The 16951-nt window shown below is 37.4% G+C and overlaps 1 protein-coding gene across 1 annotated transcript; it reads left to right on the top strand.

The window, feature by feature from the left end:
- The first annotated feature begins 324 nt into the window (after nt 1-324).
- LOC141165541 (uncharacterized) lies at nt 325-16421 on the top strand. Its single transcript, XM_073651225.1, has 10 exons — nt 325-482; nt 1965-2002; nt 3518-3583; nt 5410-5475; nt 5913-5966; nt 7713-7745; nt 9898-9972; nt 10890-10955; nt 11978-12151; nt 16249-16421. The coding sequence occupies exons 1-9, from the start codon at nt 434-436 to the stop codon at nt 12143-12145; spliced, it is 615 nt and encodes a 204-aa protein (XP_073507326.1). The 5' UTR covers nt 325-433; the 3' UTR covers nt 12146-12151; nt 16249-16421.
- Nucleotides 16422-16951: the final 530 nt, after the last annotated feature.

The following is a 16951-nucleotide window of genomic DNA, read 5'->3' as shown; positions in this document are numbered from 1 at the left end:
AGGAGAAACATATTCTTTATGTCCTTTTAATAAAAGCACTCAAAAGTGGTTCCACATAAAGTAGCATATGTCATTAGAAAAATAGGGATGCACACTCAAGTCCAAAATATTCCATGGTATTAAATAGTTAATAGTATTCATTAATGTTATAAAATATTATAAAATATTACTACAAGTACAATGGGACAAAAGCAAACATTAATTGATTACAATGAAATAATTTTGATAAATATTGACAGTATTCGCATCCTTGTAATAAAGTAATGGCACTATGACAATGATTTATATTGTGCCAATCAACAAACAAGGAAAGATGTCAAGATCACCCTCAAGTGTCATCCTGGATGTATATAAGAGCAGCACATAAGACTAAAATTCAAACCCAGCTTTTACTTTCCATTGAAGTTAAGAGCTAAACAACTTTACTTGCATCATGAAACTTGCAGTCATCTTCCTTTGTGTGGCCCTTGCCAGCTTTATTGGTAAGTTATTATATTGCAAAATTTGTTTTATTAAATATGTACAATGTTTTATTTGTATAAATGCTGTACCTTAAAATGTCTAATTCATATTTTAAATGTTTAATTATAATTTAATATTAGTTTGTATAGTGTTTTTTGCTCTATGAGGAAAGGAAAAATAAACCCTGAACACTTTAAGCCAACATTCCAACAATCAAGTGAAAAACATGGGATGTGACACAAACTTTGCTTTTTATTTATTTATTTACTGTACAAACTTATATATTGTTAAACTAAGGCCACGTTCACACCTTCAGTATTTAGTCCGTATTTGGCATCAGTATTTGTAAGGCAAAATCAGGAGTGGAACAATCAGAGGTTTTGGCTTACAAACACTGTGGTAAAAAAAACTCACCAAATACTGAAGATGTGAACATGGGCTTAGGAGAATATTTTTATGAAAAACTATAACTTGTCCCAGTTTCTAATTCATTCCTGGCTTATCTATGCGGTCAGTTTATATTATAATTAAGTGTTAATAATGTCTTGTTTTCTTTTTTTAACACTGTTAAATCACTGCCATCCATTAATTTGAATGCTAATTAAGTCTATTACTTACAACAACATTTGTTTTAGTAACCCACTTACTGTCTGAGCCTGTTTGGATCGTCATAACACAGCCATTTTTTATTTTTTGACTTTTTATATTTTGGAAGTTATAGCTAATTCTTTAACTTTTTTTATTTAATCTATGATGTGATTGTATGATGTTTTGGTTTATGCAGGAGAAATTGTAATGTGGTCACTGTTGATGTGTAAATCAATGGTTAAAATGTCCAATACCAGAGCTTTGTCTTGTCCTAGGTTTGTGAGTTTATACTTGTGCTGTCATTAGACATTCCCCACCACTTCAGTGCTGCAAAAACTCTTGTCTATTGTAAAACATTATTTTTTATCTTATGTGGTTATATTAGTAAAGTGTTTAAACATCTTCAAAAACTATTTACAATAGTCAATAAGACCCACAAATAGCAATGGATACATTCTGGGTGGACTTATCACCACTAGAAAAGCCAATCATGGCTACTGCTGGTAGTGCTCAAACCAGAAAGGTTTTATAAATTCAGAGAAATCCATTAGGGAAGATTAGTGAAAAACAATTAAGACAAAACGTGGAGATATTCAACAGGTTCCTACATTTAATGCAAGCAAGAAGGCATTCAGTGTAGAACATAATGAGCTACATGTGCTATGCGTCGCTTGGAAACTTAGTTGACTCTAGGAATAACCAACATCTCTTTTGCTGATAAGGTAACTATAAAGCAATGAATACAAGATTGACTCGTTTTGTTGTATAGTATGTCAAAGTTCACCTTATTGATTCTTTATATCCCTCTCTGTGAATTAGGTGGGTTATGTAACAATGGACTGAACCTGTAGTTCCAAATGTTTCTAAAATCAAGAAATATTTATTTTATTTTTCTTTCTTCGTTTTTTTTACAGACACCAGTAATGGCTTTGGCAAAGCGAACACTTTCGATGTAAGAGATAATTTTTTACTTTCTTCAAGAATGTTTTATAGTTCAGAAGATCACAGCATCACTAGCACTGGGAAAGCATGGAATCTGTTTCTTTTTATTGCACAATATTGTCTTAGTGAGTGATACTGCCTGATGAAAAGTAACAAATACCTAGATTTTCCAGTGATACTGTGATCTTCTTCACTGGTTGCATATTGAGGCTTACTACCTTTCATAATGCGCACAATTGGCATTTCTTCAGTGCTTCCCTGTCATCTAGGGTTGTTTAGATAAAGTTTCTTTCTTGCATAAAATGGTATTTGCTTATGATTTTCAATTTTTCTGTGTGCTTTTAAGTGTGAATACTAAGCTTTGGCCGATTGTTTGGACTGACAGCCATTTCTGTCCGTCTCTCCCATATAGAGGAGCAATAAATTTGGCAAAACACTCCTGTGTTCTCTATGAGAAAGGGGTCTCCAAACATATCTGGTGAAGCTTATCTCAGGGAAAACAAAATGATTGGCACTTTGAATTCAGAAATGAACATCTTCACCATTGATCAGCGGTCTGGGGCCACCCTCTACACGTTATACAGATGGTCGAACCCATTGATATCGCTCTCCTTAAGTGAAAAATAAGGCTCAGGCAATTTTAATTTTAATGTCGGTTTCTTTTGTTATTCAAGAGATCAACCGGTGCCCGAGATGTGTAGCAGCAGCTTTCTCCACTCTCCACTTTAAAAACAAATGAATATTCAGCTCAGCCAAAAATTGAACCCAAGACAGACAGATGTCGCATGAACTATTGTTCAGGGCCTAAATGTGGCAGTATGTAGGAGTAAAGGTGTCAGAAGACCAGTTGCATGACTGTCAATATTCTGTAGGATGACCCTGCACTGAGAATTGCACATTTGTAAGGGGGATAGAAATGGAAGAAAATTGGAAAGTTGTATTATATATAAAAGTGCTCGGTACAGGTGGAGAAGTGAGGGTAAGTAGGGTGGTAATAAGCAAGTCTAGTCTCGGTGTGTCCTGCCACTACAGGGCAGGAAGCAAAACATTAGATAGTAAGGTATCGTATCTACAAGATTATAATTTTGTTTTGTTTCTCTTACTGATTGCAATTAATCTTTACAAAACAAATACACAGACATGTAGTGTCTTCTCTACATTGGCTAATAGATATGGGTGGTAAGTAAAGGGTCTTTCTCTATGTACTCTCTAAATCACCTAATATAGATATATGGGGATTCTAAACCTGTAACATCCTTGAAGGTTACTGTTCTGTCAATTTAAAGGGCTCGCTCAGCACCACAATTCCTCTTTTAATGAGAGGCAGCCTGAATCCACAGCAACCAACTGATATCACAGAATAAAGTTGCAACTGGCCACACTTTTGCTATGCATTACCCATTATAGGGAAGATGTAGAGTTACATGGTGTTTGTTGTTATGTCATTATGGTTATTTAAACATAGAAATGAGGTTCTCATTAGTGATAATTGCTTTTTGTTTCAAACTTGTTTATTTGATTTCAGAAAACCAAAGCTGAGTTCTATGTCCGTTCGTGCCAATCAGTTGGTCAAAAAGTGGAGATTTTGAAGGTATATTTTTATTATAAATATATACCGTATAATATTCAATCTCTTTCATTTAACAGGTATTTTGTGTGGCAATTATTATTCTCGAGAATACCGATATTAATCAGTCATTATGGATAGTACAAATGAGAAGCACTGTTCTCTGGTGACAGTGTACATAAGAGACGGCACCATGACAATTGGCATCACGTCTCAAACTCCTAGTACTAATTGTAGCCCATCTCTGTTAGGCTATGTTGATACTGCATTTACTTTTTACATAGATTTGAAAGACAAAAAAAAGTTGATTAAACTTTGTGAGTGCAGAGGGATGCCACATACATGTATAACTCCCTAACAACCCATGTGCAGCCTAGACACCCTCAGTCTACACACGTAAAACTTCCAATATACTATATATTGGCATTCAGGGCATATGATGGGAGATTTCTCTAATGTGCACACTAAAATTAAAGCCAGAACAATAAGAAATTTTGCAGCTAAATCCAATAATATTATATTGTATTTAGTTACTGATCCCTGAGAGTGTATTATTATACTGACCTACCTAGAGTCATGGTAGTAAATGAGCCTAGAGACAGAGTACAATGGTGTTACAGGTCATGTATCGCTCTACCGCTCTTATAAAAGCAGTATATAAATCATATAGTCATAAGATAACAACCCCTTCACTCCCAGTCGCTTTTTCGCTTTTACACGTCAGAGCCAAAATATTTTTATTTTTCGACCATTATAGGGCTTGACTTTTGCAGAACGGGTTGTAGTTTTAAATGACACTATTCATTTTACCATAGAATGTATTGGTAATCAGGAAAATTAACCACCAAGATTAAGCTGTTGTTTTCTGTGTTTTGTTCTTTTGGAGTTCATTGGACTGTAAAATTGACCTGGCAATACGATTCTCTTTGTCAGTATGACTATGCTCATGACAAACATGTATTTTTTTTTTTTATTTAACTTGTAAGAATTTTGTTTTAAAAAAAAAAAACGATTGGTTTATGTTGTTATTTTCTGAGGCCTGTAATTTTTTTGATTACTTTTTCATCAATGGAGCTGTGTGGGGAGCTTTTTTGGGCAAGCTGATGTTTTATTCATGCCATTTTTGGGTAGATACAATATTTTGATCACAATTTTTTAAATAAGTGCTGTGACCAAAAAACTCATTCCTGGCATTTTGGTTTTCTCTCTGATTATGGCATTTACTGTTTATATTTTGATAGATCTGACTTTTACAGATCTATAGAAAACCAACTATGCTTATTTTTTATTTTTTTATTATTCATGTGAGAAAAATTAGATGATTCAAATGTTTATATTTTTTCATATTTTGAAAAATGTTTTTTTTTTCAGTCCATTTAAGGAAATTGAACCCCAGATCAAACTGTATTACAGTACATAGACAAAATGACACTCTCCTGTGAACCCAGTCATAGGTGCTTGAAGCTAATGGGCGATTCTACTATTTCAATTCTGTGATCGAGAGCGGCATTTAAATGGATAAACAGCAGTGGTGAAAGATAGCTCCAGACACTGCTGTTACTGCGAGATGCCCGCTCCAAACACAAGCACCCGACATGATATAGTAGCACAGTCAGGAAGTACATTATTGGTGATAAAGGTCATGATAATGTGTGTGAAAGTGAATTTGCTTTTTCTAGGGAATCACCTGTCACCATGTCACTCACTCTATACATGCTAGAAAACAAGTTGACTTTGCCTTTTGACTTAAGCCCAAGATTTATCTGGGAAATGTATCATTAAATTGGAAACATCACATAATGTCTACATGTGCCACAATGGAATTAAGATGATTTTACTGTTCTTTTCAGACATGCCCTGAACATGAAAAGGAGACCAGAAAGAAGTGTATATTAGAGGACTTATGCTACTTGCTGGTATTTATGTTAAATGTTATAGATTTTATTAATTTCTTTTTGTTTTTCAAATATAAATAGTGTGAAGGCTTTTCATTTTAATATAACAAGAAACAATCTAAAGATGTACCAGTGTCAAATAAGTAATTAGTTTTTCAATTGGTAAGTTAGGCATATGTCTTGAACATCAAAGAAATTATTAAAAATACATGAATAAAAATCAAAATAATAGTAATAATACATTTTTTTCATAATAAAAACGTTCACATTTTCTGGAGAACAAAAAAATAGATGGTGACTGCATTATAAGTGATCAAAACATGGGGCAAAATAGAGGACATAGGAAACATGTCAAACACAATTTTCACGGCATCACCAGCTATTAATCTATTCTTGATATATAATTCATGTGCGATTGAAAAAGTTCACAATTTCAATTAAAACTTTTTTCTTTTCAGGATCTATTATGCGTTGATCTGGACTGTACATTAGAGCAAGTTTTAAAAATAACAGTAAGGTCATTCCTTTCTGATTTATAGTATTGATAGTTTTTGATATATTTTGACAAAGGTGAATGATTATGTTTTTTATGACATTCTACTGGTTTGATCCCTATAATGATAATGTATATCCTGACTTGTGGGACACTCATATAATGTATACTTACACATAGTCCTCCATACAGTATAATGGGCCCCACACAGTCCTCCATACAGAATAATGGACCCCACATAGTCCTCCATACAGAATAATGGGCCTCACATATTCCTCCATACAGAATAATGGGCCCCACATAGTGCTCCATACAGAATAATGGTCCACATAGTCCTGCTTACAGTATTATGGACCCCATATTGCCTTCAAAAAGTATAATGGGCCCCACAAAGTCTTCCATACAGTATACTGGGCTCCACAAGGGGTGGTGATTCTGGTGTTGCAGGCCAAATATAATCACCCTGCGGGCCAGAGACATGTATGACCTAAATCAATAGAAGATTAACTTTTGAAGTTAGAGTAGAAGAAAACTAGTATACATTTATTGCGATGTAAACAAATTATCTAAATATCTTAAAAAGTGAAATACGATTAGCCAATTAAATATATAAGTTTCTAGATTTTCTACATTTTTATTAAAGTGATATAATTTTTATATACATATACAAAATAGTAAAGTGGCATAACTACTGGCAAACCTATAGATCTATTCAGTTACTTAAAGAACCACGCCAGTGGACATGGCCTTGTCCTCCATTCACTTGTAGGCCACGCCTACTAGACCCGTCTCATAACTAGACAGCCTCGGTTCAATACAAGTGTATAGAGCGAAGCCATGCTCACTGGCCGGGGGTATGTACAACTCATACATACCCTCCCTCTGTTCCTGGGTCTGAAACTGGTAAATTCCCTCAGAGTACAGTGCGTGCGCTGGGAGGATTCATAAGCCTGCAGTCACACAGCATAATATTTTCTGCCCTTCACTTGTTAATAGTCCGGTTTTACATTTCTTAACTTAATTTTTACACTGGTTTTATGTCTTCTTGTGCGTACATTAGTGATGAGCGAATATGCTCGGATAAGGGGTTAATCTCGGGTGCTCATCGAGTATCTTCAGTGCGCTTGAAAAATAGGTTCGAGTTGCTGCAGCTGCATGTCTCGCGGCTGTTCGACTGCCGCAACACATGCATGGAATGACCAACAAACAGGCAATCCACGCATGTGTTTCGGCAGTTGAACAGCTGTGAGAGGATAACCCCTTATCCGAGCACATTCGCTCATCACTAGTATACATAGGTAACTCTTCAGATATTGAGATAAACCATGACTGATGAAGAGCCCTAAGTAGCATTGAAGACTTGCTATCTATCCCACTTTTTCATTAAGCCATTGAAAGGTGTAAGCTATAAACCACTGATGGCTTTTTAGTTTTCTGGCTAACATGGTAGAACGATATCATTTTTTCCTGTAACATCTATGGAAAACTGAAGTAGTGTATGCAAGTCAAAATATAAGCAAAGAAATGTTACACAAACTAGGCAGTTAGGCATGATATTTTTTATTTTTATAAAATAATAGTCTAGAAACACAAAAAGAAAATTCGATTTTTTTCAGACATTTAAATGGTCTTCATCTGACACACATCCGAAAGCTGCAGCAATACTCAAACTTTGAACTTACCCTTCTACTCCTTGTACATGTGCAAGAAAGCATGTGTCAAAGATAATAATTATGTAAATTTTATTTGGTTCTTTCTTGTTTAGGGACTACCATTGGACATTGTTAACTGTATCTTGGTAAGTGGCAATCTACAATTTTAAGAAGATTTCCATTAAGATCTTAAGAATAGACTTATACTGAATATTTCTGTTAGTCAAAAGACAGTTAAAACTAAATTTGCAAGTTAAATATTTTGCACATTTTATGAACACATACATAACTATTTTTCTGTTCTATTGTAGTGCCCTTTAGCATGCCACTACATGACCAAAAATATTGTTCATAGTTTCATAGATAGTGATGAGCGAGTATGTATTTTTAACCCGTTCGGCAAGCACCCTCGGGTGCTTGCCGAGTATTTACGGCGTGCTCAGCGTTCATGCTAGTGTCACGGCTGTGTCGTGACACATGCAGGGATTGCCTGTCAAGCAGTTAATTCTTCTCTTTTCTCTGCTCTATGTAGAAACAGGAAGTCTTTTTTCCCTGGATTTATTATTCCCCACTTAAACTCCTGACCCACCTGCTCCACTCCTGCCAGGGACTTTTGCAGTGACTCATGAGTCATGCAGGGAAAATTGACCTCCTGTTTCTATATAGAGCTTGGAAGGATTGAGCTAGACAGTTTCTAATCACAAAATGTCATAGACCTAATGAAAAGAGAAGAATTAACTGGGTAGAAAGGCAAAATGAGCAATTGTAGGTACACAGTGCTATATAATATGATTGCAATATATTAAGAGGATAACAACTTTGATGGGAGTGTTTCTTCAATGATATTTGCTATATGGAGAAATAAGGATATAATAGGCGTTTGTGAGATATTTGGTACAGAATCAAGACACTAATTGAAATGGAAATATGATCCACCATCTTCTAAATTTTATAGTCCAATAGAAATCAAAAAGAAACCAGCTTAAGGAATACTGCTGTATTGCATTTGATAAATTTTCAGTATGGAACTTGAGGACAGAACAGTGCTACAAAAACTTCTGCTAGATCCGAAAATATATGACTTGTAAGAGATACTAAAAATGCCTCAAGATGATAGCAGAAAAATATTTTGTCTGTTAATTATATTTTTTATATTAGCTGATACACCAGAATGGCCTGATTTATAAAGTATGTGGACTATATGAGAACTTAGCTTACTTGTGTAAAATCAGATTATATATTTCCTCAGACTGCTTTACATTAAAAGTCTCTTACAGATTTAATTAATCTAATTTGGAAATGTCTCAGGCTCTTTTGGTATTGAGTCGATATTTTATAGAAACTTATTATGCAAGTGTTAAATGGAAGAAATCGATTCTTAGACATTGGATTTAAGGATGTTAGACTTGAGGAAGGAAATTTCTACCTTCTCAGCATTTTAAAATGCTCCAAATGTATCAAGCATTTTTATAACATTTTTAAACTAGTGTCTGTAGTGAGTGACTTTTTCTTACTTTTTGCATATGTCTATTTTTTTGTCCTTTAGAGAAACCCAAGTAAAAATGGCAAAAATGGCATATATAAAAAAAAAATTGCCTAGAAAGTGCTGCAGTTTTGAGAAAAGCATCGCAGACCCTCAAACACTATAAGAACATAGGACACAAATAATGCTGTGTATAATTGCATAATTTACTATAGCCAATACAGTACCGTATAGTTGCAGTGATTTTTAACATAAAAAATGTCAAAAAAATGGTACTAAAAGTGTTTTCTTTGAATCCAGACTTAATTGCATTTGCACTGCACTGTGTAAACAAGGCCTCACTGCAAAATGCAGTTCTAATACGAAGTGAATTTTATATATAAAAGTGATATATTTAATATATGATTGTAATATAAAATAAAAAATAAACCCATATGTTCCATATGCTCTAATAGGTGATATGGATGTTATAAAGGCAGTTTGCAATATGGTAGAGCAATAGTGACATACTTTTTAATCAGTGCTTTGCTGACTTTTAGCTCATCTTTATTAGGACTGAGCTAAGATTTGTGACTATAGATTAACTACAGTGTCTATAAGTAGTCTAAGGTAGTCTAAATTCCACTCCGTCTCATCATTGGTTCAGGCTGTTGATCTCTTGCTTCCATGCAGCTGTGCATCACATTGGCTGCTGTCATTAAACCTCCATAATGTGCTCACTAAGGAAGACTGGAGAATTGTTGTAAGGCTTTGTTGCATTTATTTATTGTTTAGGAAAACTATTATAACATAATAAATTATTCTTTATGTTTCAGAATGGAAATTTGGAGGCCATTTTAAGTTTAACAAGTAATATTGATGTCATCATAACCCCAGTTTTGTGCCTGGTGGTAAGCTACAGTTCTGTGTAGTACATTCTATGACACACGGGTAAAGTGAGAAGGAAATGTCACAAAAAGACAACCAGCTATATGTAGACACAAGCACAATATATGCACTATATTACATATATAATTTAGTCAATTTAAAGGGGTATTCTTCAGTTGTGTCTTGAGCAACTCAGAGCTATGTCATTTTCCTTCCAGGAAATCTGTCCTACTACTACACATTAATGTCTGTCAGTGTTTGTTCTCAGTCTACAAAGTTATCACTATATTTGCATATAGTGATAACAGTGCATTTGAATAAGCACAAGGCTCAGGAAAGTGAGAGCCACAATTAGGAAAACTGCTCTGGAAAAACAGCTGATGGTGGGGCCAGGGAACTTGTGACTACAGGACTAATAAGAGCCCTGTCAACATCTGACAGTGAGGGGGTGAGTGATAAGCAGCAAACTGCTGTATAGAAATGAATGGACTGGAAAGAGCTGACTGGGATGTTAGGAGTTAACTCATCTCCTGGAATTTAACTACTGCTCAAACTCAGCCATGGTCTGGAGGCTGAGCTCTTGGAAACAAGCTGTACAATATGTAAGAGAAATGCTCTCACTGCAGGAAAATGAAAGCACATAGAAATTGCAATTTTGCTTATTTTCACTCTGTCTAATTAACTACACCAATGTAATAACATGAGAATACCCCTTTAATGTAATGTGAGTGTACGGTATTGAATATTTATAAAATGTTTAACAAAGTAATAGTAATAAAATAACAAGCAATCTATAACTGGAGTCAGCTTTGATTGTATTACTCAATTACCTTTAATATTTATTGAAATAATAACATATCCAGTGCTAAAACTTACAACATAGCATAGGAAACCTAAATGAATACACTGAAGTCATGATCTTACATTTATTCCTCTGTAGGAAGGAGTCTTGGGAAACTGTGGAATTCTTTTGAAGAATCAGCTGTTGGTATTAAACAATCTTTTGGTAAGTGTTGCATTTCTATATCAATATGTATATGTGCGTTATATACTGGATGACACATGGCTACTCACATATCAATTCAGGAGACCTCTCACAAAGCCATTTATCACAATCCTGGTCTATGACCTTATATAAATATGCTCTTTAATCAAACTTATTTCTAAAGTATCACTGAAAATGGCAACAAATGATTTGCCATAAAAGAAATACCTTTGATGGAAATAATTTCAGTAGTTTTCAAAATTTCTGTTTGCTGCAGTTCTATAGCAGCTTTCATTCGTAAAGATGTGTGCTCAGGATAGGTCATCAATATCAGATCAGTGGGGTCCAACACCTGGCTTTGATCAGCTGTTACCAGTGGGGATAGTGATCAGAGCTGAACAGCATTGCTCTGTTCACTGTGTAGAGGACGCTCTGTAGAAATGCAATTTAGTTTCTACACAAAAGGAAATGACCCATGCTGTTCTTGGTCCCTGTTCTGTTCAATGGAAACTGATTTGCATAAGCCAGCAGATACTACAAAACAGTGTACCATACGGTACATTTGATCCCTAAGTGTGCTGGATGTCGGACCCCCACTGATCTTACATTGGTGACCTATCCCATGGACATGTCATCAATATATATAGTGGACAACTCCTAAGTAATTGTCACATCCAAGGGCAGCCCTTGTCCATAGGACATCTTGATTGAAGTTGTCTGATAAAGTCTGTATGTAAGAGTAGAAAACATTAAACAAGATGGGGTTTTATACTTGGAAACACATAGACCATTTATGTATCTTATAGATTGATGTTGTTCTAAAGGGCTACCATGCAATAAATACTACATTTCCCTTGCAGCAGACATGGCTGGGGAGATCAACAGCTGATCTCATGACCATTCATTTTAAAGAGACTGTGAAGAGACAGCCCCTTTAAAATGGAAGAAATTAGTAACTTGTCATATTTCTAGAAACGAATGGGGTTTATTTGACTCTTTTCCTTGCAAAATACAAACTGATGACAAAATTTTTTTTTTTTCAGGGTTCTGTGATGGGTTTGTTTTCCTGTTTCACTGGTCTCCAGGGTACACTAGCAGGAGTTTTATCAACCCCGATTAGTTCCCTGCTTGGAGGTCTTCCTAGTCTCTTAACCCCAGCTCTTGGCTCATTGACTAACGGTATATTAGGCAAAGGCCTACTAGGCATCTAAACAAAGGTAATTGAATGCACAGTCTCTATTTCCAATATTTATATTTCTTTTTCAGTTAATCATAAATCATACAAAATGAAAAGATTGTAAGACAATATAATAATTACTATTCAATTCTTCAGACCAAATTATAATTACTTGATTCTAATCGAGAAAATACTACAGAAGCCAGCTTAGTTTTCCATTAAGTAGAACACTTCACAATGTAGCTTGTTCTTTAGAAGCATGTTGCTGTCTCCAGCAAGCCACACACATCGCTTTTAGGTAAAAAGTTACTTAGGTTGTAAATAAAGTACATGACCATTGAGGGTTATACCTATGTCTGACTTTCATAGGCAAGATGGGGATAACTACTTCTAGGTTCCATCCTCTAGAGACGGGGTCCAAAAATAGCTGAGCGCTGCTGTGCTACTCTGTTTGTGCAACCTCCATACAAATGGATAGGATTTATGGAAACAGTCTATTAAAGCGAGCTTTCCTAATTTTGCAACTAAGGAGTTACACCAATGGTGTAGCTCATTTTTGCTTCATTGTCTCTGTAACTCCTATTCATTTTTATGGGTAATATGTAAACAGTATAGCGCAGCTGAGCTCAACTGCTTTCATAATTCTGGCTCTCTTGGCTAAGACCTATAGACAGAGACATAGCTCTGATATTAGAAAGATCCATTAAAATGGGATAAAACTGGTCCCATTGCACAAGGCAGTGACATTTGACACACAACAAGAGCATACTGAAAGCGCATCTGTCAGCAGGATTGTGCTTAGTAAACCACATACAGGTGGGCGACATCACACTGATTAAAATGATACCTTTGTTGATGAAATCCGTCCTGTGGTTCTTCTATAATCTTTATTTTCATTTCTGACATAATGAGATGCTCGTGCTCTGGGGAGGGGCTGTAACTGGTGCTCTCATTATGTATTCCTATCTCTAGCTTCTGATAGGTCAGTGTGCTTTCAGTGACCTGCCTACTATTTTAAATTCTGCCTTTACAATTTCTGTGCCAAAGTGAAATTTACATACACCAAATTGGCCACCGCTCCCCGCGCATGTGCAGTAGCATCGTTCAGTTGCCGAGTACGCACTAGCGTCATTTTGCTTTTGGAAAAATAATTTGGGTGCAGCAATACGGTAACCGAGAAATGATACTGCATGGGCGGCGGGGGCCATATTGCTGCAGGCAAATTTGTTTTTCCTCTAGCAAAATGGCGCCCGCGCAGTAGCATCCATCGCTTGCCGATGCTACTGTGCACACACGGGTGCCATTTTGCTAGAGGAAAAATAAATTTGCCTGCAGCAATACGGCCCCCGCTGCTCGCACTGTCGCAGTAGCATTCCTTGGTTGCTGAGAAATGCTACTGTGCATGCGTGGCGCCATATTGCTGCACCGAAATTCTTTTTCCAAAAGCAAAATGGCACGCGCACGTGCGCAGTAGCATCTCTCGGCAACAGAAAGATGCTACTGAAAGATGCTTCTGCGCATGCGTGGGTGGCGGCCATTTTGGGGCACGTAAATTTCACTTTGGCACAGAAATTACAAAGGCAGTATTTAAAATAGTAGTCAGGTCCATGGGCGTACCCAGGATCAAAACTAGGGGGGGGGGGCAAGCCATGGTCACAAATACCGAAGAGAAATATATATAGTACAATGCAAAGATTTCACTTCTTACATTACATGAGTGATATCTACTGTAAATTCCACAATATCTCAGAAACCGGCGAATCGCTCCACACAGTATACTGGCCCCCATAAAATGCCCCTTACAGGATACTGGTCCCCATATAATGCTCCATACAGAATACTGGCCCCCATATAACGCTCCATACAGAATACTGGCACCCATATAACGCTCCATACAGGATAATGGCCCCCATATAACGCTCCATACAGGATACTGGCCCCCATATAACGCTCCCTACAGGATACTGGCCCCCATATAATGCTCCATACAGAATACTGGCCCCCATATAACGCTCCATACAGAATACTGGCCCCCATATAATGCTCCATACAGAATACTGGCCCCCATAAAATGCTCCATACAGAATAATGGCCCCCATAAAATGCTCCATACAGAGTACTGGCCCCCATATAAGGCTCCATACGGAATACTGGCCACCATATAACGCTCCATGCAGGATACTGGCCCCCATATAACGCCCCATACAGAATACTGGCCCCCATATAATGCTCCATACAGAATACTGGCCCCCATATAACGCTCCATGCAGGCTGTTCCCCACACATAATGCCCCATGCAGGCTGTTCTCCCCCATATAATGCCCCATGTAGGATGTTACCCCCCCCTTATAATGCCCCATGCAGGATGACACCCCCCTTCCTTATAATGCCCCATGCAGGATGTCACACCCCCCCTCCCTTATAATGCCCCATGCAGGATGTCACTCCCCCTCCCTTATAATGCGCCATGCAGGATGTCACCCCCCCTCCCTTATAATGCCCTATGCAGGATGTCACACAACCACCCCATATAATGCCCCATGCAGGATGTCACACACCCCCACCTCACCCCCTCCCTTATGCTGCCCCATGCCTCCATACAATAAAAAAAAAAATCAAATACTCACCTCACGTCTCACCTGTCACTGCTCCGGACTCCAGCGTCGCCAGCCTCATCCCGCTCTGCGCTGTGACTGCTCAGGAGAGAGCGCGGTGTAAAGACGTCACCGTGCCCTTTGACCTGAGACGTCACAGTGCAGCAGCCGCGGAGGATGCAGGAACTGCTGCGGAGGCACGGGGAGGGGTAAGTATTGTGCCGGGTGCCGGGGCCCTGAGCAAGCGGGGGGTAGCGGGCGCTGACGGTGAGGTGCCCCCCCGCCTGCTCAGGGCCCCGGCATTTGCCCGGGTGCGCCAGGTGCTGACGCCGGCCCTGGTGTGCGGCGTGCATCCCTGCTTCTAGGGGGGGCAGCTGCCCCCCCCTGCCCCACGGTGGGTACGCCCATGGTCAGGTCTCTGACATCACAGTGACCTGTCAGAAGCTAGAGATAGGAACACATAATGAGAGCACCAGTTACAGCCCCTCCCCAAAGGCCACCCCAAAGCACGAGCATATTATTATAGCAGAACCGAAAATAAAAATTATAAAAGAACCACTGGACAGATTTCATTAACAAAGGTATCATTTTACTCAGTGTAAAGGTGCCCATCAGTGGTTTACTAAGCACACTCCAGCTGACAGGTTCGCTTTAAGAGCAGTCATAGTGAATTAATTTTTTTTTACCTATTCCACCCCACAAATAATTTTTTTGCTGTATTTCATTCCAAACTGTAGGCCTTCATTAAAAAAAAAAGTTCTTATGCATATATGTTGATAGAAAAATTAAAAAAGTTACAGATCTTAGAAGGCTGGGCTAAAAAAAACAAATAGTGAAAATGGAAATAACTAAGGCATTAATCTTTATTATTAGTGAAGTCTTTAAATGCTGAGACAAGTAATGTTATGAGGGATGGTCTCCTGGGGCGGGGTAGGGGCATAGTAGGATACAATGCTTGAATTTCAATATAAAAAACTATAAATCAATATTGCGAGCATTTTGCTGGATGTTCACCAATGTTCATTCTGAGGGGATCTAACTACTATAATCCCCATAGTGACAGTGACTGAGTCAGCCATGTATCCTTCGCAAATGACAGAGCAGAGCTTGGTGCTATTCCAGTTTTTTCTGTGTTTAACAGGGACCACAGTGGCACTTGCAATATGTCCAAGTAATGCTGCAGGTGCCATTAAGCTTCCATTTAATCCATTAGTGAGAGAAGAGTGTCAGTTACTCAGGAATAGACTTTTACTGTTAGCACTCTGATACACGGAAGTGACTGATAGAGTGCAAGGCAGCAATTTTGAGGTGTGAATATGGGCGATGGATGACACATTCTAAAAACTCTGCCTTGGCAAACAACAGAATAAGTTTTCAAATTCTTTAAATAGTACTGGTGTGATTTTTGTATAAATTTAGACACACGTACTGTAGTGTCTTAGGCTTCTACTAGTTTAACAAAAGATGAGGCTACACACATACTGTACATATGCATAGTATCTTGCATAATTTACCCACTAACTATGGCTTCTTATTTTTGCAGGGTCCTCGCATCATTATGACAAAGTCATGTGATAAGATTTCTTTCTTTCTAATGAGCTTTTCTATCTATAAATTTGCATAAATTCCTTATTGGATGAAAAATCATATCTGCAGAAAAATAATTAAGCTTCTGTCTGGTTCTTAATAAATGAAATTCTGAGCATTACAATAAAAGTGTCTGTTTAATTATTGGAAACAATTGGATAATGTGGAGAAACCCTTGATCACATAATATAATATTAAATATGGTTCATAGATCCTCTCTGATCCGGTTATATATATTTTCTTCCTTTATTTAGTAGGAGTTATATAAGGTTAGAAATTAAGTTAAAATGACAGCAACCAAACAGAATACATTAGTTAAAGGGAATTTGTCAGCAGAGTTTAGCTATGTAATCTGAGAACAGCTTGAGGTAGAAGCTGAGAGCCTGATTCCACTGATGCGTCACTTACCAGGTTGTGTGTTACTGGTTCAATAAAATCAGTATTTTATCAGTATGAAATTATCAGTACAAATCTAGCTGCTTCATGCCTTCTAGTCCTGTTGCTTTGTAGAATCTCAACCCCACCACTTTATAACAGCTTTCTGTCAATATACAGTACACAGAAATTACTGATGTGGGTGGGGTTATACAGGGCTCATTATTCTTAGTGCTGCTAGATCTGCAGCAGGAACATAGTGTAAAAATGACAGCATGCTGACC

Source organism: Phyllobates terribilis, unplaced genomic scaffold, assembly GCF_046119375.1.
Source record: "Phyllobates terribilis strain yellow unplaced genomic scaffold, ASM4611937v1 Scaffold_11__3_contigs__length_659146591, whole genome shotgun sequence".
Lineage (NCBI taxonomy): Eukaryota > Metazoa > Chordata > Amphibia > Anura > Dendrobatidae > Phyllobates > Phyllobates terribilis.
The sequence above is the reverse complement of the archived record's forward strand: the minus strand, read 5'-3'. Positions and strand labels throughout refer to the sequence as shown.

Excerpts from the sequence above, each read along its gene's own strand:
- LOC141165541 (XM_073651225.1), top strand. The coding sequence starts at position 434 with ATGAAACTTGCAGTCATCTTCCTTTGTGTGGCCCTTGCCAGCTTTATT. Across the intron at positions 9,973-10,889 it reads CCCCAGTTTTGTGCCTGGTG|GAAGGAGTCTTGGGAAACTG; the intron begins GTAAGCTACAGT and ends ATTCCTCTGTAG. Across the intron at positions 10,956-11,977 it reads TGGTATTAAACAATCTTTTG|GGTTCTGTGATGGGTTTGTT; the intron begins GTAAGTGTTGCA and ends TTTTTTTTTCAG.